The sequence below is a fragment of the Furipterus horrens genome, unplaced genomic scaffold, assembly GCF_987537825.1.
Source record: "Furipterus horrens unplaced genomic scaffold, mFurHor1.1.pri manual_scaffold_1, whole genome shotgun sequence".
NCBI classification, from domain to species: Eukaryota; Metazoa; Chordata; class Mammalia; order Chiroptera; family Furipteridae; genus Furipterus; species Furipterus horrens.
In genome coordinates this window covers 64916534-64937747 of record NW_028327171.1, presented here as the reverse complement: position 1 = coordinate 64937747, position 21214 = coordinate 64916534, and the positions used below count along the sequence as shown (strand labels likewise).

The 21214-nt window shown below is 36.9% G+C and overlaps 1 protein-coding gene across 1 annotated transcript in view; it reads right to left on the bottom strand.

Moving 5' to 3' along the window:
- LIPI (lipase I) overlaps positions 1–21214 on the bottom strand; it is a 58802-nt gene that overhangs the window by 21902 nt on the left and 15686 nt on the right. The window contains exons 5-9 of the mRNA XM_090286493.1: positions 19035–19124; positions 17907–18074; positions 16156–16257; positions 6603–6714; positions 2811–2987 (exon numbers count right to left, since the gene is read on the bottom strand). Coding sequence (XP_090142619.1) covers positions 2811–2987; positions 6603–6714; positions 16156–16257; positions 17907–18074; positions 19035–19124 — 649 coding nt within the window. The remainder of the gene's footprint in view (positions 1–2810; positions 2988–6602; positions 6715–16155; positions 16258–17906; positions 18075–19034; positions 19125–21214) is intronic.

Genomic DNA, 21214 nt, shown 5'->3' with positions numbered 1-21214 from the left:
TACTGAGGAAAAATGAAGTATCCAACAATAAAGGAGAAACTAACTTGACTATTTCACAAAAGACAGCAGCCATTAACTTATGGTTGGAAAGAGAAAATGCTTATAACCAGATTTATGATGTTGCAAAGCTTCAAGTACATTATGATCATACTGTTATCTATGTAAACAAGGACACTTGAGGCTATTGCAGTGAATAAGCTGCATGATTCTACCAAGTTTAAACAATGGGAAGAGTATCTAGCCTTGGCCTTTGCCCATATACACATAAGGTAGATTATCCTTGGTTCCTTTTACTGTTCACATGTACATAACTAAATTTATCTTTCTAATTTTAAGCTTCTGTGCTGTTTTATGTACAAAGATTCTAGCTAAATTTTTGGTGTCTGGCCAAGACTTAAATTATATGCTTCTTCTACACTATGAAGGTACTGCTTTTGTTTCTCTTTCCATTTATGATATATAGGAAGAATACTTTATTCGTGAACAATATGTACCCTTTACATCCAAATGCCAGAAACAGAGTATATAAGCTAAAGCCTCTAACTTCACTGTTTATACTTTCTCAGGCTCACAGAGGTATTAATGGAGGAGGAATACAGGAATATGATGGTACAACAACACAATCCTGGCTCCTTTAAAACCTAGTTTTTGGAGACTACAAAAATACAGCTGTCCCTTGAACAATACAGGGGTTAGGAGTGCAGATGCCCTGCTCAGTCAAATTTAACTTTTGACTCCCCAAAACTTAGCTACTAATAACCTACTGTTTAATGGAAGATTTACTGACAATGTAGGTAGTCAATCAACATATATTTTATAAATTATGTGTATTATATACTGTATTCTTGCAATAGAAGCAAGCCAGAGAAAAGAAATATTAAGAAAACCATAAGGAAGAGAAAATAAATACATATATATTATGCATTCATGACACACCTAACTTTTAAATGTTTTTGAATTTCTGGGCTATGTGGTTCCTCCACAGCTTTTGTCAAATTGTTACAAATCTTCAAAAACTTTAAAAATATACTTATTTTTTAAAAAGCTATCCATGTAAGACCCTGGCTGCTGTGGCTCAGGGGATTGAGCGTCAGCCTGCGAGCCAAGTGTCGCTGGTCCGATTCCCAGTCAGGGCACATGACTAGGTTGCACGTCAGGTCCCCATTTGGGGGCGCGTGAGTGAGAGACAACCACATAGTGATGTCTCTCTCCCTCTCTTTCTCCTTTCCCCTCTCTCTAAAAATAAATAAACAAACAAATAAATAATTATTTTTTTTAAAAAAGCTATCCATGTATACGTGGGTCCATGCTATTCAAATCTTTATTCCTTCAAACAACCTCATATTACCACCAATATACTTTGTCAGTGAATGATGTTGCTAATATTCTTAACTAAAAAATCCATATATTTTCATATTTCAATCAAAGAAAAAGGACAGTAAAATTATCCCAATATTTTTCTATTATAATAATATCTTATTGATTTTTGAATGACTAAATATTCTTTTATACCAAGTTACAAAATAATTTACACTTTAAAAAATTTTCCCAACTCTCTTCTACTGATATGTCATCTAAATGAGTCTTCTTATTAGTTATTTTTGGAATTATTTTTATTCTCCAAAAGTTCTTATTTCTTAAGTTCAACATTCATAGATTGGCAAATAAAGAATCAAATATATTAATACAGAAACATATAGAAAAATAAAAATTAAGTGTTGCAATCAACTAAAGAAGAAAGATTTATAGCAATCCACAAACCTATTGCTATTGGCACTTGGTTGATGGTCACTGTTGGAACAACTCATATTCAGACTGACAGAAGATCACTCATTAAAGATCTTTTAATGGTTCTTAATGCTTTTATGGGGCTGTTTTTGTGGAAATATAGGTTATGCCATGGCAAATATGTATTGATACATCAATACAATGAGGACAAGGATAGTGGGAGAAACCTCTTTCATTGTGAGCACATGAAACCAAGAACAACATATTAGGTAGGCTTATGAAAATGCTGTTAGAGTCCATTGTCTCTTAAAAAATGGTACCCACACAGTAATGATGGTGTCACAATTTTTGGAATAGAGATGTTTGTGATATTACTGACAAACCAAGATGGGTGACTGTAAAATTGGTGTAGGATGTGTGTGTGAGGGAGGTGTAGGGGGACTAAATGGTAATGGAAAAAAATACAATTAAAAAATAAAGTGCAGAGTCAGATTCTCCTCATGCTGTTATTGTATATATGCTAAAGTCTCGCTCCTGTCAGTATATTTTGGGAGATGTATCTCCAATGATTGTAGAATCTTAGCTGTAGTAAATGAAAATGGAAATTTTTCTCTTCTCAGATAAGAAGTAATAAAGTTAGGGAAAAGAAAATATCATTGAAAATCATGATGAGTTATAACTTCTGCAACCATATATCTTACTATATAGTTTTCAGCCATTGGACCTCATCTAAAGGATTGTATGAAAGAACTCTAAACCACTTTGTTGTTAATATGTATGTATACATAAATATTATTGATAAATTTCTAAGGCAGACACTTGTCTTACTTCTTTCATTTTTGTTATGTCTTATGATATAGTTGTATGTGTTTTTCCTTGGTTGGGTAGTGTGATTACAAATGACTCTCATCCAAACCAAAAAACAAAACGCATTTTATACCTTTTAGATATTCTGATAAAATATAATTTGAAATACACAATAAACAGATATTTAAGTACCTGAATTCTTAAACTGTTTTATAGCAAAACAATATTTTCAAGTTTAAAAGGTAATTTATTTCAATCAAAATTTAGTTTCTTACCTTTCTGGATATGTAAGTGATTTTAAGATGAGACGCTGGATTCTATGTTGGCATGTGGGACGTTGCTGAATTGAGCTCCGATAATATGCCAAACCAATGCTTGAAATATTTACAACATCATTTAAAAACTGAGCAAGAATCTTGACTTCTTGAACTTTATGAAATAATTTATTATTCCTAAACAGAAAATTTGACATACTCAGAATATTAGTACTGTAATTTGAAATATAACTCTAAAATTAATATAATATTAACAATGCAAGATAGAGACCAACTGTATAAGAAAAGACCAAATAATAAATATTATTTAAGCAATTATTTAAAAAATTTAAACAGTAATTTAAAACAAAATATATAAAATAATAATATTTGCATCTCCATACATAATATTTGGGTAATATTTTTTGGAAAGAAAAAGTGAGAAATCTTATCTTTCTGACTAGGTATTTAGATTGTTCATTTGTCTAAAATCAGAGAAGGCATCTTAGGCTTCTTATTTTAGACCCCTGAACAACTATCAGACTTCCTTGAATAGCCAGGGTACTCAGATACGTTGTTCTCTGCCACTTTATCAAATATTTGTGAATTAAAGAAACAATTGTAAAAGCCTGAGATTCTAAAGAAAAAATTAAGTTCAGTATTTAATAAGTACAGTTTCCTGATCATTTACAATGTACCAAGAACTATATTAAAGCTTTACAAACTTGATGTTATTTAATTATCTGCACAACTCCTTTTATTAGGTATTATTATCATGTTACAGATGAGAAAACTGAGTAGCTGAGTATCAGAGAATATAAGTCCATTTACTAAGCAAGTGAATGCAGAAGTGGAAGCAAACACAGCCATGTCAACACTCTCTACCACTCCACTCAATTCTTCATCCACATGTGCAAGACATGTGGGGCCGTGGCGTTACTTATGTTGACATGGGTCTGTGGACTCCAAACAGAACTCCAAGGAAATTGAAAATGAGAAGAAAGAGGAAGAGGAGGGGTGGGGGAAGGGAGGGAGGGAAGAACAGAAAGTAAGAGGAGGGGAGGGGAGGACAGGGGAGTAGAGGAGAGTGGAGAAAGGAAACAGAAATTTTTTAATCTGTTAAAATAATTTTCTCCTTTGAGGCAACATCTTGCTTGTGCAAAAGTGACAATCACACATAGAACAGCTGAAGTGCAACTAGCTGGCACCCAGCACTAGTGCCATCTTACATTTCTCTCTGCTCTCCTCTTCTTTTGAATCTCCACAGCGGGTAAGCCCCAAATGGTTATTATCACTCTACCAAAAGTGCATCTCTGCACCCTCTGGGCTGAGCTGTTACCTCCTCTTTCATAGAACATGTCATTGGTCTCATCTCTAATTTCTGTCCAAGAGTTTTTCTAGATTTCTCAGATATTACAAAGTAAACATATCCATTTGGGAATGTGTTGTCTTACTCCATAAATTCACATCCACTCCAATTGTTTCAAATAACTTTGCTTGTGACCACCGAATCTCCACCTCCAGCTGAGTCCTGTCTGTTGGATCTAGACATATATCCACTGTTATTCTCCATGCCTACTTGGATATCTCAAGGACATCTAAAGCTCAGTTGGTTAAATCGAAATGACACCTTCTCCACACCTACCTCCCACAAACCCTCGCCCCCCGCCCCGCCCTGCCCTGCTGATTGCCCTGCTAGGATTCACCCTTCACATTATCCTCTCTTTCAATGCCCATATCCAATCTTTCATATGTTTCAACTGACTTTACCTGTGAAATACCGTGAATATGTTTTGAATTCATCCTCATTTCTCCATCACCACTGCAAATGTTCTCTCTCAGGACTGTTTCTTGCCCATATTCTTACAACGGAACCCTATAATTCCTGCTTCCAATCCACTCTAGTGAAACTATTTTTTCTAAAATAAAAATCCAATCCTTCCCTGACCAGAGTGCCTCAGCTAAAACACTTCAGGGTTTTCCATTTTCCCAGTGAATAAAATAGAAATCCTGGAACATGTCCTACAAGTTCTAGTTCCTACAAAACCTAGGTGCTCTCCACCTCTCTCAGGTCTCTCTTGTATTCCCTGCCTATATTTTCAGAAATAATGCACTTTGCTCAGCTCCTGAAATGGACTATGCTCCCGTCTGCTTCAAGATCTTTGCCTGTATTGGTCTCTTTGCCTAGAATACAGCAAAGAAGACTAACTCCAATTCATCATTTAGGTCTCAACCAATCAATATAAAAAACCCTTGAAGAAACTTTTAGTGGCCCCACTAACTATTTCTTATCCCCAGTTTTATGTTTCCTTTCACACTATAATGTGCCTCAAGATATCGTGAACAGTTTTATTTACATATTTTTATAATTATTTAATTACTTTTACATCTTTCATTAGGTTGTAAGTTTAATGAAGGTAGAACCATGTCTATTTTTCTTATCACAGCATCCTCAGAACTTAGCACAGTGCCTACTTCCATGTGGATAGTCATTAAAAATTGTTTGAATAGAGAAATGATAAATATCATTTTATTTGTATTATATATTTGTAAAATCTGTCTGCTGCATTAGACATATAAAGACAAAATCTAATTTGTCCAAATTTTACCCCCAATTTTTAGTGCAGTTACTGGCTATAGAGGTTCTCAAGAATTTTTATTAAATGATTAAATTGACTCTTCTCCATGTATCCCCTAGCTCCGTGAACGGCACCATAATTTAAATAGTCATAAAAATTAAAACTTTAAGTCACTCTAGATTGGTTTATTTCCTTGACTTTCACATATTTAATCATAGAAACAGATCTATTCTAAATCCTAAAAACTCATTTCCACTTATTTGGTTAATGCCCCCATCATCTTTCATATCAATTATTACAATAGTCACCCCTCTATTCTTGTTCCTCTCTAATATCCCCATTACTCATCCATCTGAGGAATCATTCTAACCTAAATATCCATTATTGATGCCCCATTTAAAATCCTATATTGGCATATTAATATATTTGGTATCTTATTTTAATGTATGTGATTTTGATGACATAGAGAAAAGTGATTTTTATATATAGAATTTATATACAAAGCAGGATGCAGAAAAATATACAAGAACCTAATTTTACTAAATAAAAAAGTGAGATGTGTGTGCACAGGGTCATGTACTAAAAGAAGGTATAGGATGAAAAGGGGGAGGTAAAGAAGGAAAAAGAGGAGGAATGGCTATAAGTCAAATGGTAAATCTGAATACCCCAAAATGATATAATTATAAATGATTTTCATTTTCTACTGTATAACATGACACATTTTTTACAACAAGAAAATATTCCTATTTTGATGTTGAAAAGGAAAATAAAAGTTCTCTTTCCTGGCATCTAATATAGTATTCTTAAATTCCAAGGCATCACTAAATTTATTAGCAAAGAATTTTTAATAGGAACATAATAAATTCATTGGCCAGGCTTAGATGGACAGATTTACCATATTTCATAATTTATATTCCTTTATAAAAAAATGCACTAATTCAACCATTTGAATAAAGTACCTCCATATTTCATTGTGTTCTACATAGAATACAATGTTTGTAAAGGAAATCAAGACTTACAATTTCTTTGCCTTCTGAACCAATTTGAAACAACTGTTATAGGACTGTAGTCTAAGTGCTATTATTGAAATCAGGTACATTCATATTTCTATGCCTTTGAAAGAACCCTGGATAAAAACCAAATAAACTACACTATTTGGATTATCTTCCAACGTGGATGCTCAAGAAAACAAACATTTAACTTATGAATAAAAATAATGCTAAATTATACTTACTCATAGAGCCTTGGTTCTTCAACTCTTCCAAGCTGGTTTAATAATCTAAATGTTATAATGCCATCCTTCAAAGTGTTATTCAAAACAACTATACTGAGAACAAAATAATAGGCTACAAAACAAAAATGTAGAATGCAATTAAAATTTCAAAAAAAATTGTTTTGGTACATATTCAGATGTATATGTATATAATCTAGGCACCTATTATACATATATAAAATAGCATCAAGAGGCACTTATTTGCTAATGGGTAACATTTTTTACTAGTCTTGAAACGAGGAATGACACAGTCTGCCAGACAATGAGGGGTATGATAAAGAGGTGAAAAAGTAATTAGTGAATACTAACTGTTCTGCAAACCAAAAAAATTTCAGAATTTAGGTAAATTAAACAATTTTTTTAAAAATAGCATGTTTCTCAGGCAGTGTGAGAGTTAGATGGGGTGATCTCTCAGGGAGGCACCAGTGTGGGCTGAGTGTTGTTCATCAAGTCAACACAGATTCAGATTTGGCACCAATGCCAGGCCTGGGACCAGTCAGTAAGAGTACCTGAGCATGCAGAGGCCAGCTGCCACCTACCTGGGACTGGCACACCTTTGAGAAATTTTAGTAAAGTCTGCAGTGTGGTCTGAGGATGCAGGAGATGAGGACTCTTTCCTGAGGGCTCTCTTTGACTACCAGAGTTTGTTTTTACCACAGTTACCTGGAGCACACACAAGGAGCCAGCCACAAGTGGGGGGAAGTGTGGCTTCAGCATTTAGGGCATTGGAAGCACCTGTGGACCCGATAAGGGTTGTCTCCAGATGGCTGCAAAGTAGCTGGAAGCTCTGTCCACTTGCTCCCAGACCCAGGTGGATCTTGCAGCTAAACCACAGAGCAATCAACTCAAAAATCAAGTGGAGAATGAGTGAAAACGTGTGTGAGCACGTACGCAGAGGAGTGCAGGAAGCATGCTCGAGTGGGAAAGACCCTGGCCACCTGCAGGGCACTTGGGAGCAGGGGACCCAGGCTCTCCTAGAGGAGCCACTACTGCTGCCACTGCCTGGCCTGGCACTTCTGCCTGTGCAGACTCGGGCAGCTGCAGGTCGGCTCAGGAGCAGTGAGTCCAGGGGCTGAGAGAGAAAGAGCTGGGGAGGGGCTGGCTGCAGAAACACCACGTTGGGACAGCCCACGGCTGAAAATCTCTGGAGGAAGCAGTGAGAGCACCCCACCACCACTCTGTGTTCTAGTATCACTGCAGACCCTTCCCAGCACCATCGAGAGAGATCCAGAGAGAAACTATCTAAAACTGTTGGAGGCTCTTACAGGATTTGGCCCGCCTTGACTAAGAGAGACTTTGTGAATTTTGAGGAAGAGGAGCACATAGAGAACAGACTCCCCCCCCCCCCCGAGTGTTGCAAAGTGGGGGCTACACAGAAACTCTTTTAAAAGAGGAGCTGAGATGAGACTCAAGACTCAGCAGGGACCTGGTGATCACGTGCATGAGCATGTGTACACAGAGGCTCTACAAACAAAGAACTCAGAGGGATAGAGTCATGCTGAAGGGACTGTGGGAACCAACCCAGCCTCGCTGGTGAGCAGGGAACTGTACAGAGTGGAAATTTCACCCAGGGCTCCAGTGAGAGTGTAAGGCTGGGAACTGGACAGCTGGGAGCTGAAAGCCTGAGATTTGCTGCAGCCAGGCAGGTCCCACTCACAGACAGGCGAGCCCAACCCCCACTTCCTGGATTACAGGCTCTGCAAGTCAGTGAGGCCAGTCTCAGGAACCCGCTGCTGGGTGCATTTCCACAGGGGAAAGAAGAAAACGCTCTGAAAGTGCTCTTTACCAGACACTATGTGCTACACTGTTCCTTGGGCCCTGGTCTGCTGTAACAAGCAGAGCAGAGAGATTAGAGACAGACACAACAAGAAGTGTTCAGGGCCCTGCACAGCCCTCTCTCCTAGACAGAGCAGCTGCCCCTTTTACACAGATTGCCCCCTCACAGGAAATGGACAGCTAATTCACCAGAAACCATATATTAATGGAAAGAATCTGGAACAGACCAAGATGAGTGGTGAGGGGGTGGGGAAAAATTGACACCATCTATCCAGAAAAATGAACAATGTCCTCCGGAGGTGACACAGGAAAAAGGTACTGGCAGTCCTCTTCGGTCATTAAATGAACCTCCTCTGGGCCCAGGACCGATGGAAAGCTGGCAGGGCAGAACGGCTGGGGCCAGCCAAATCTGAAGCAGCCACAGACAGTGAGTGGGTCACTTGCAGTCTTGAACAGACTGCCTAGGACCAGACTAGGACACCAGCTGATATTACCAGGGTCAGATCCAAAAACAGAAAACTGGTAAAGACTGGATTCTATTGAATTCTACTAAGACAGATTTCACTGAGGTCTTCTTCATGATCTGTGTTATTTCCTCTCCTGCATAGCTTTTTAACGTTTATTTCTTTTCCTTCAAGTTTGTGCCTATTATTTCACTAGTTTTTATATTTTAGTCTATTTCAAATCTCATTTTGCTCCTCCTTTCTCTTACTCCATTTAATCTTCTTCCTTCCTCTTATTTTTGTTTTAATGTTTTTTCTCTTGCTTTAACTTGTTTCCATTCCTCACTCTTACTATTTTTGCCCCCTCCAACCTCTCAAAACCATTTTTCTTGTCACTAGTCATCTCACATTCTTTTTCTCGTTCTTAAAATACCCATAGTCTCTCTCCACCTTTATCAATCTTTGCTCGTTGGTTGCTGACATGATTGTTGTTGTTGCATTTCTTCAATTTTATTTCTAAATCTTCACTATTTTGTTTTTCAGATCTCAAAATTTACCATTCCCCTCTCCTACTCCATTTTGCCTTCCTCCTGCCCTTCTCTTTTCATTTTAAAGTAAAATTCCCTATCTTAGCCTGGTTTTCTTTCCTCACTTTTAGTACTCCTTCTCCCTTTGGGTTCTCAGATCATTTTTCTTTCTTCTAGACATCTCATAACCCATTCTTTCTTTCTTTTTTCCTTCTTACTCCCATTACACCTATATTAATCTTTGCTCATTTGTTGTTGATATTGCCATGGTAGATCACTTTCTATAATTTGGTTCCTATTTTTTTTCACTATATATATTTTAAATTTTTGTTTAAACGTAATGCTATACTTTTACGATTTCTTACTCCATTCTGACTTCTTCCCTCTGTTTTTTTATTTATAATGTAAATTTTCTTTTCTTCCTTTTTTCACCTTGTTTCTATTCTCTATCCTTATTATTTCTATTCCATCAACACTCAAACTCACTTATCTTTCAGTTAGTCATCTCATATTAATTTTTAATTTTTTAATAGTCTCAATGTCTTTACACCTTTATTAATATTTGTTCATTTGTTGTTTATAGTGTGGTTGTGTGGTTTTGTGGGTGTGGGTTTGTTTCCTAGGTTGTTTGGTTTTGTTCTGGCAGCATCTGTACAACAGCATACACAATGTGGTGGGCTGTGTCACTCTCAGCCAGCCAGAGTGAAGGACCCACCAAAGAATGACCCAACAACAGCCAAATGCAAATTACAACCAGAGAGCCCACATAAATGGGATAAATGGCATCCCAAGAACATACAGCTCAGGAGATCAAAGAGATTGCGACACTGAGTTCGACAGATCTCCTACCACAGAAGATTACACAACAAAGAAAGGGAGTCAAAGCAGGTCAATCTAAGAAGAAGAAACAAACAAGAAGAAGCACCTAAAAAGGGGAGACAAAGAAATAACCCCCAAGTGAAAGGAAAGGAAAAATCTACAGAAAGAGTAATAAGTGACATTGAGTTAAAATAATGATTATAAGGATCCTCGAGGAGCTCAGTGAGAACCACAAGGAACTCCATGGAAACTACAAGAAACTTACTGGGAATTATACCAACATGAAAAAGGACATAGAAACTATCGGCAAGAGCCAGGAGGAAATGAAGAATGCACTATTTGAACTGAAGAATACATTAGAAGGAATTAAAAACAGGTTATATGGAGCAGAGAATCAAATGTGCAAGTGAGAGGACAAGGTAGAAAAAACTACCAGATAGAACAACAAAACAAAAAAAGAGTGAGGAGAGCTTAAAGGAGCTACATGACAACATGAACCATAATAATATTCATATCATAGGGATACTAGAAGGAGAAGAAGAGGAACAAGGGATAGAAAACCTGTTTGTAAAAGTAATGACAGAAAACTTCCCTAACTTGGTGAGGGAAAAAGACATACAAGTCAGGAAGCACAGAGGGTGCCAATCAACATGAACCCAAAGAGGCCCACTCCAAGACACATCATAATTAAAATGAAAAAATTCAAAGGCAGCAAGGGAGAAACAGGTGGTAGCATAGAAGGGATCTTCAATAAGGCTATAAGCAGATTTCTCAACAGAAACACTGCAAGCCAGAAGGGAATGACAAGCTATATCCCAAGTAATGAAAAGCAAAAGCCTGCAATTGAAGACTACCCAGAAAGGCTCTCCTTTAAAATGTAAGGCAAAATAAGGAGCTTCAAAGACAGAAAAAAAGATAAAAGGCTAAAATAATACATTTCCACCAAACCAGCAATGCAAGAGATGCTAAGGGGTCTGTTTTAAGTAGATAAAGAAAAAGAGAGAAAGAGAGGCTCACAGGTACAAAGAGGAGAAAATGGCAATGAATAAGTACCTATGAATAATAACTTTCCATGTAAATGGCTTAAATGCTCCAATCAAAAGCCATAGGGTAACTGAAATGATAAAAAAAGATGGCCTGCATATATGTTGTCTATAAGGGACTCACGTCATAACAAAAGATCTACACAGACTGAAAGTGAAGGAATGAAAAGAAATATTACAAGCAAATAATATGAAAAAAATAAAAGCTGGGGTAGCAATACTTATACAGACAAAATTTATTTCAAAACAAAGGCCATAAGGACGTCTGGCTAAGATGGAGGCGTAGACAGACACGCTGCATCTCCCTCCACAACTAAGAAAGAATACAACTACCTCAAAACTAGAAACAACCAGAAGTTCCAGAAAATCAAACTGCATGGAAGTCCAGCAAAAAAAAATATATAAAGAAGAAATACTCATCCAGACAGGTAGGAGGGGCAGAGCCAGAGCAGAGAGGATTCGGTGTGGTGGCGGTGGCAGCAACGGCAGGCTGGCAGAAAGCACAGTCATATGTTTTAAAAAGTCAGGAGGGACACCTGGGAAGCATTCCCAGCTTCTCACAGCATCTCGAAGCTCACAATCCCAGCACCAGGGAAAATCAAGCCTCATTGCTTCTGACTGTGCAGATCAGTGGGGGTTGGGTGAGAGGCAGAAACTGCTGGTTTCTCAGTAGAGTCCACTTGTTTGAAGGGCCCCCATGGTCCTTGATTGTTCGCAGACCCACCCACTCTGGGAACGAGAGCCAGGGCAGCAGCTAGAGGGGCGCCAGTCTGGTGCAGAAGTGGAAGAGGTGCCTGGAAAAGAGGTGAGTGCTGGGCAGGTGGCATTGTTCCCTCTCGGACCCCTCCCCCAAATGCACCGCCACAACATGGTGAAACAGGTCACCCTGCAGTGACAAATACCTAAGGCTCCTCCCCTTATAATGTAACAAGAGCGATAGCTCTACCTGGGATGTGGAGGCAAACAAACACAGGAGCCTGTCAGAATGAGGAGACAGAGAAGTATGGCCCAAAAGGGGGAATGGATCAACGTTCCAGTGGGAAAATTAAGCGACGAGGAGATAGCCAACCTCACAGATGAGGAGATAAGACAACCTAACAGATGCAGAATTTAAAACACTGGTGATAAAGATGCTTATAGGCTTGACACATATGCTTGAGTATGGCAGATGCATAAAAGAAGAGAAGAAGTGAAGGCTATGCTAAATGAAACAAAGGAAAATCCACACAAAACCAATGGTGAAGGGAAGAAAACCTGGGTTCAAATAAATGATTTAGAATTAATGAAGAAAAAAAAAACAGTCAACCAGTGCAGAATGAGGAAGCAAAAATTGAAAAAAATGAGGAAAGCTTTCTAAATTTTTTGAAGGAGATGGACATACAGCTCTGGGAAGCACAGAAGATCCAGGGCAAGCTGGACCCAGAGGGGAATCACACCAGAACACATTGTGATTGAGATGCCAAAGGTGAAAGATAAAGAGTCCTGGGGGCAGCAAGAGAGAGGCGGAGAGTTTCCTACAAAGGGGTGCCTATAGAACTGTCAGCTGATTTCTCAGAGGACACCTTGCAGGCAGGAAGGGACTGGCAAGCAGTATTCAATGTGATGAAAGGCAACCTGCAACCAGGATTACTCTATCCAGCAAAGCTATTATTTGGAATGGAAGGGCAGATGAAGTGCTTCCCAGACAAGGTAAAGCTAAAGGAGTTCATCATCACCAAGCCATTATTATATGAAATGCCTAAGGGACTTACTTAAGAAAAAAAAGATCAAAACTATGAACACTAAAATGACAACAAACTCACAACTATCAACAACTGAATCTAAAAAATAAAAACAAAATCCAACTAAGCAAACCAGAATAGGAACAGAAATTAAAAAAAAAAAAAAAAAAAGTCCGTTAAAAGAGACAAAGAAGGACACTACATAATACTTAAGAGAATAATCCACCAAGAAGATATAACCCATGTAAACATATATGCACCCAACATAATAGAACCCAAATATATAAGGAAAATCTTGGAGGACTTCAAAAAAGATATAGATAGCAACACAGTCATCATGAGGATTTTAACACCCTATTGTCAACAAAGATTAGATCTTACAAGCGAAGAGTCAACAAGGATATTGTGGCATTGAACAGCACTCTAGCAAATTGGCTTAGTTAATATATACAGAAATCTTCACCCCAAAGAAGTAAAATATACATTCTTTTCAAATGTACATGGAACATTTTCAAAGCTAGACCACATGGTAGGAAACAAAACAGTCTCAACAAATTCAATAAAATTGAAATCATATCAAGCATCTGCTCAAATCACAATGGATTGAAACTAGAAACCAACCTCAAGGGAAAAAACTCAAAAATTTCAAATACATGGAGACTGAATAACACGCTATTAAATACTGAAGCATTAACAATGAGATCAAGGAAAAATTTAAAAGTTTCTGGAAACAAATAAAAACGAACACACAACAGCCTAAAACCTATGGGGCACAGTGAAAGCAATCTGGAGAGGGAAGTTCAGAGCAATACAGACCTAACTAAAAAAGATTTTAAAATTCTCAAAAAAATAATCTAATCTTACATTTACAAGAACTAGAGGAAAAACAACAAACAAAGCCCAGAGTGAGTAGAAGAAAGGAAATAATCAAGATCGGGGCAATATTAAATGACAGGGTGATTTAAAGAAACAATTCAAAGGATCAACAAATCCAGGGGCTGTTTCTTTGAAAAGATAAATTGACAAGCCTTTAACCAGACTCATCAAGAAAACAAGATAGAGGATCCAAATAAATAAAATCAGAAATGAAAGTGTAGTTACAACCAATACCACAGAAATGCAAAGGATTGTAAGAAATTACTACAAACAACTCGTCGTCGTCGTCGTTGGCAGCTGTCCGTCTCGAGAGACGATGGCGTAGCTTCCCGAGAGTCTATCTGCACTGCCGAGAATGGCTGTGCAGTCCGATTCGGGAGTGACAATCCCTGCCGCACTTGGTACAGGTGAAGGCAGATGGCCGTTGTTGCTGCTGTTGACGCTGCTTCCGCCTCGATCTTTTCTGGACCGCCTCCTCGTTGTGCGCAGCCTCTGCACGTGACGTACCTTGCCTGACCGCGAGCCTCCAGGCTAGGCGGTCGTCTGCTTGAACTTCCCATGTGTTGAGATTGATGGAGCATTGTGTCATGTCCTTTTTGCAGATGTCTTTGAACCGCAGTTTTGGGCGCCCTGTCATCCTCTTGCCTTCTGCTAGCTCGCCGTAGAGGAGGTCTTTGGGGATACGGCCTGCATCCATTCTTTTGACATGGCCGAGCCACCTGAGGCGTCTCTCGCTAAGAACTGCATGCAAACTGCTCATATTGGCTCGCTTCAGCACCTCGGTGTTGGGAACCTTATCCTGCCAGGCGACATGCAGGACGCGTCGCAGGCACCTCATGTGGAAGCTGTTGAGTTTCCTTTCGTGCCTTGCGTAGGTGGTCCACGTCTTGCTGCCATAGAGGAGAGTGCTGAGTACGCAGGCTTGGTAGATGCGCAGTCTGGTTTTCTCATAATGTTATGTTATGTTATGTTACAAACAACTATATACCAAGAAATTGAACAACCTGTGTGAAATGGATAAATTTCCAGAGGCACGTAATCTTCCAAAACTGAATCAAGAAAAATCAGAAAGCCTGAACAGACTGATAAAACTAGTGAAATTGAAGCAGTAATCAAAAACCTCCCAGCACACGAAAGTATTAGACCAGTTGGCTTCACAGGTGAATTTTATGAAACATTTATATAAGAACTAATTACTGTTCTCAAACTGTCCCATAAAATTCAAGAAGGAAGACTCCCAAACTCTTTTTACAAGGCCAGTATTATCCTAACCAAAACCAGGTAATAAAACAGTTTAATATCTTCACTACAGTGATAGATACATATGTGTGAATAAATTGTGCAGAGCTACACACACACACACACACACACACACACACACAAAAACACAAGTCTGGGGAAATACGAATAAGCTGTATGGATCATATCAAAGTCAATATCTTAATAGTAATATTATATTTTATAGTGTTGTAAAATTTTACTGACTAAAGTGCACACAGGGTCTCTATTATTTTTTATATCTCCATGTAAATCTAAATTTAACTCAATAAAATTTTTAATTTAATAAATGGACAGGCTCAATCTTGGAATATAGAAAACATCACTAAAGTTTAAATAATTATCTTATAATTGATAGAAATTGTGACTGTAAAACATTGACAACAACTGACCTAAACATATTGGTAAATATGAGAATCTATTTTAAACATTTATCCCCCAGTAACCAAGGTCAATGACAGTGACTGGAAATTTTTCTCACAGATTCATCATATAATATAATAGGATTTACTTTTATTTATAAACCACTTCAAGCTTTTCATCTCTAAACAGAATAATTTTGCTTTCTGAGCTATCCTTTCATAAATCTACTTATTTAATACATTTCTAAAAGATCCTTGTTATTCTATTTTTTCTTTTGTCTAAATAGGTTAGAAAAATTATTTATTTGCTATTTTTTTGCATTTATACAGTTTAGTTTCAGTTCCCAAAACTATGATACAGTGTAAATTGATGTCTTAAGCGCTGTCACTTGCTGACATAACTATAAGGGTGGGAAGGATAATCATGTAAATTTCAGGGGGGGAAACAAGGGCATTGATTGCTTCTTTGGGAAAATAGTACCCAGAGCCTATGTTCATTTTATCTAAAAATCAAGTTCTTATTTAAATTTGTATAATTGACTCTAAAATATTTTAAATTTTCTTTAAAGTGCATGATGAATTTGAGTGGGTAGAAAGAACGTTTTGGATAAAATATAAATTAGTATATAAAAGCAATCATTTGTTTATTTACTAAAAATGTTAACTTACTACAGAATGGATGTGTGCCAGTAGTATCCAAAAACACAGTGGTCCTAAGAGATCTTTCTTTTCTTTCTTTAAAAACATCTTCCCATAGCTCATCTTGATAACCTAAAATTTGAGAAACAGAACTTTAGAAATCAGACTTCCATCAAATAGTATGCAAAAACTTTGAATTCCTAAAGGAACTAAAGCATTGATGTATAATGATCATCATCATCATCATCATCATCATCACCATGGATTTTCATAACTTAAAAATTTTGAAGTAATTGTACATTTTATTTAATTACAATAATAACTCTTAAGTTGAAGATTTACAAATAAATACACTCTGAAAATCTTATGAGAACTTAGCATACTCCACATGGTTATAGTCCATTTGTAGACATTTTTAATATTGTATTACACTTTCAAAACTTTACTTGTAACTCTTTTTAGTAAATTCAGCAGAATAAATTTATTAAATAAAACTTGAACACTAACTTTAGCTAGATGAGTACAGCCCCCAATACTTCCATATATACATTCATATAAACATGGTATGCATATGTACGACATTATATACAATATACATAATATAGATAGCATTTACATACACATATTTTATGTATGTAATATATATTTTAGATACATTATAGGTACACAAGAAATATGTATTATACACACATATATTTAAGATGTCTATTTCCACATTGCCACCTCCAAATTTGAGATATGGATATAGTAGAAAGGGTACCTAACTGGGAATTCAGAGGTCTAAGGTTAGTTCTCATTTGTGCCCTTAAGCAATTCATATGTTCACATAAAGTCACAAATTTCCAATTTATATGGAAAAGCAATGAAACCAGAAAAGCAGTCCCCAGCATGAGGTCTGAAGAAAACAAATTCTACAAAATGTCCTGTGGACTCACAGGGTCTATGAGGAAATAAGTCTGGCAAAACTGCTTATTTCCTGCCTGTCCTTAGAAATTCTCTGTCCCTTAGTATAAACCTCCTGCTGAAGAAAACTGTGTGAGGCTGTTTAATTCAGCCTTCGTAATTGCTACCCATTTAATGGAACCCCTTGGGTTTGGAGACATTTCTGGCAGACCTTGTCATGATACTGATCAGATGTTTACACACTCATGACAAGCTTGGGTTCTGCTATTCTCTTTAGAAAACCCTGAACAAACAGCCTTTGAGACTCTTCCCAACTCTAACATTTTATTTTTATGTGGAATCTTTTTCCACTAAATTTCTCACTAGCAGGCTTTAGTTTTCAGAAGTGGCAATACTAACTGCTCTTACCAAGCTTTATCGACTTAGAAGGTGTGAACCATGCATGGGTCATGTCTACTTGCTAATAGCAGATGAAAACCTAACTATGCTTCATACCTCCTCACTTACTCCTAACACTTTCCATTAAAAAAAAAAAAAATAGTGCCAGTAAGATTCCATGAGTCTGCTTCTTTAGTGGAGTTATAGATGGTGACAAACAGATAATGAGATTCTTTTGGATAGCAAGAACAAGGATAATCATGAAACCACCAAATTTGCCCACTACATCGAGCACAGAAAGGCAGTTGATCAAGTTCCCCTCACTAAATATCCTAAAAACATTTAGTAGGAAATAAACTATTTTTTCTAGTTGTTCCACAGATATTTTTTCCATAAAATGTTGACATACAAGTAAATAATGGAAGCTACCAGCAGAAAACACTAACACAATTATATTACTTATTTCTCACCAAGATCATATATATAATAATCTTTCTTACCTAGCCTTGGACATGATTTTTTCTTAAAGTTGTCACAATCCACACATGAACCAGTCTTGTAGTCTTTGTATGACTGACAAGGAAATGAAATAAAATTGCAGTTTGTTTCCAAAGCTGCCACAAACAAGTGAACTGCTCTCTGGTGGTCGCATTTAATAAATTGTATTCCTTAAGTGTTAAAAACCAAGCAAAAAAATTGTAGATGTATTAAACTAAGTTCAAGCAAACTAAAGAAAGATTAAAGATTAAATTTTACTCAATATTGTATTTTATGAATATTTAAGTGTTGACTATAATGCAGTATTATCTTAAGCAATTAAATAATTGTACCATTAAAAATGTAAACTTAATATGCCTTTTACATTATAGTTATAAGAAATTTGTTAAGTAATAATTAATGCAGCAAAAATATTTAATTTCAATAAGTTAACAAACTCTGTAAACATGATGCTACCATACTTAATAACTACTAGACATATCTTTCCCTTCTAAACCCACACCCTTAACATTTCTACTCAGTGTCAGCAATGTCTATTAAATCAGGTGATATTAAAACTTCATCATGTCCCTTTCCTTTCCCAACTTCTCACATCCTTATTCCTTTGATCAAACTTCTCTAGCTGCAGTGGCATTTAGCAATGACTTACTTGACCAGTTGCCACTGTAGGACTCAGAACATTTCTCAGCGAGGCTTTGAAGTTGGCCAAATTCCACACCTGGAGAAATTGCTCAGCTATTTAGGCAGAGAACAACCAAGTGCAAAAGTTTGTAAATCTGTGTTTGTACAATAATATGGTGATGGTAAAGATTAAATCCTGAGCAGATTTGTGTTATATGATACTGGGTTGGCAACATGTGCTCCTTCAATGGCTTATAACTTTTTCTAATGTTGAAGTTATGAACTAAAACTGCTCAAACTATAATGTACTAGGTCTCACCCATGACCATATGAGATGTCTACTGGTAACCTTTACAAACTGAGAAGGATAAAAAATTAAACCATTTTCACCAATAATTCCTGATTCATGGGCAATGGTGATCAAAACCTTGCCTACAGATTAAAAGGGGACAAAGTGTACTGGTTTTCTTTCATCATTTTGATCTTATAACCTTCATTTATTAGTATACCTGAAAATATTGATTTAGGACAGCCAGGCTGCTTTTTTCCTCCATTTGGATAAAAATCTATATGTCCCAAAGGTTCTTCAATGCCTAAACCTGAGAAGAAAAAAACACAAGCATCACAAAGTGCATATAATCAGATCAGCAACACTTGTATAAAATTAAATCTCCTATAAAATCTATTTAAAGAGACTTATAAATTTTGAATTGAAAATAAAATAAATGTAACTTTTAAAAAGATTTTTTTTCTGGTACTAATTCTTCAAATTAATTCCTCATAAGAAAATATGGTTCATTAATTTAACACAAATACCAGTCACCAGTTTACTATGGGCCCATCACAGTTTTTTGTGTTATGAATACAAGTGAAAAAGAAAATTGGAGCAAAAGTCTTTATTGCCATTGAAATTACATTCAGTGGAAGTAAGACATAATAAACAAGTAAAAATACAGGATTCCAGATAAGTGCTATAGGAAAATTTAATAGAATAAGAGAACAGTAAGTGACTAATGAAGGTGGTAGTTTACACTTTTAAGTAATTTAGTTAGAACATTTCCCACTGAGGTGGTGAGAGTTGCGCAAAGATGTGAAAGATGTGAATGAGGCAGTGAGCCAAGTATTATAGGTAACTGTGTGAGCATGCCTGGGTTAGCTAGAGTACAATGTGTAAAAAGGAGCATTGGAAGACATGAAAGCAAGTAATACAGAATTTTTTCAGGCAAGTGTGATGACTTGCTCTCATTCTGGATAATAATGCCTAGCACTCGGTGCTAGATTCACAAATAGGAAAAATATAAATATGTCTTTCAGCTAGAACAGGTTGGGCCAGAGTGACATGAAACATGTAGCTGTTATTTAAGGGCTTCTATACATCTGTAGATACTTAGGGTACTGGGAAAAGTGCAAATACTGGGTCCATTACCAATACAGGGTCTATAACCCAGGGGATCCAGGAGCGAAAGAGGGTAGCAAGTTCAGTGGATTGAGTGTCGGCCTGCGAGCCAAGTGTCACTGGTTCGATTCCCAGTCAGGGCACATGACTAGGTTGCACGTCAGGTCCCCAGTTTGGGGTGCAAGTGAGAGGCAACCACACAGTGATGTTTCTCTCCCTCTCTTTCTCCTTTCCCCCTCTCTAAAAAATAAATAAACAAACAAATTAATTAATTAATTTAAAAAAAAGAATTAGTAAGTTGTCCCCAGGGAAAGAGAACACTGGGCATGGGCATTATGGGGGAGGGGATTCATACATAAGAAAAGACAAAGCACAATTTAGATAACTTCATTAGAAACCCCTAGAATTCAGAGAAGCATAGGTGTGATTTGATTGCGGCAATGGAAAGTGTATGCTAACCAACTCCTTTTACATTAAATCATCCTTTCAGCTTGTGGAATTTAAGCAAGGATGAATAATCTTTTGAAAATTACCAAAAAAAAAAGACCAATAATTTTTGAGATGTAAAAAATTTCCTCTCATCTGAACTCAACATGAAGTTCAAAGACTAAGGGTTCCAGGTTTAGAACCATCATTTTCTCCAATCTGCCACTGAAGTAGAATCAAACCAAGAAGACTTCTCAGGACTCATAGAGAAGCAGAAGATATTTATTATTAACTTACAAGCAGTCAGTTCATGCATGGTATTTCCTTTTTATCATGTGGAGGGGACAGGGCAGCTGGGTCTGCTTAGGTCATTCATTTCCTTTATTTCAAGAAGGGTGAATAGAGCAGATATGTATTTTAAATTTTCTTTTTGTCATAGATATAACACATAGATGTGGAAAAGAACATCAAGCACGATGCTAGTGATTATTATAAAGCCAGTAGCCATTTAGCCTCTTAACACCCATGTCAAGAAAGAGTAAGCCCTGGCTGCTGTGGCTCATTGGATTTAGCGTTGGCCTGCGAGCCAAGTGTCGCTGGTTCGATTCCCAGTCAGGGCACATGACCAGGTTGCACACAAGGTCCCCAGTTGGGGGCACGAGTGAGAGGCTACCACACAGTGATGTTTCTCTCTCTTTCTACTTTCCCCTCTCTCTAAAAATAAATAAATAAACAACCAAATAAATAAATTATTTTTTTAAAAAAGAAATAGTAACTTAGAAGCCCCTAGTGTGCCCTTATCAATTGCCAGTTTCTTTCTTCTAAAAATAAAAACACATATTTTCTCCTAATAAAATCATTTATTTA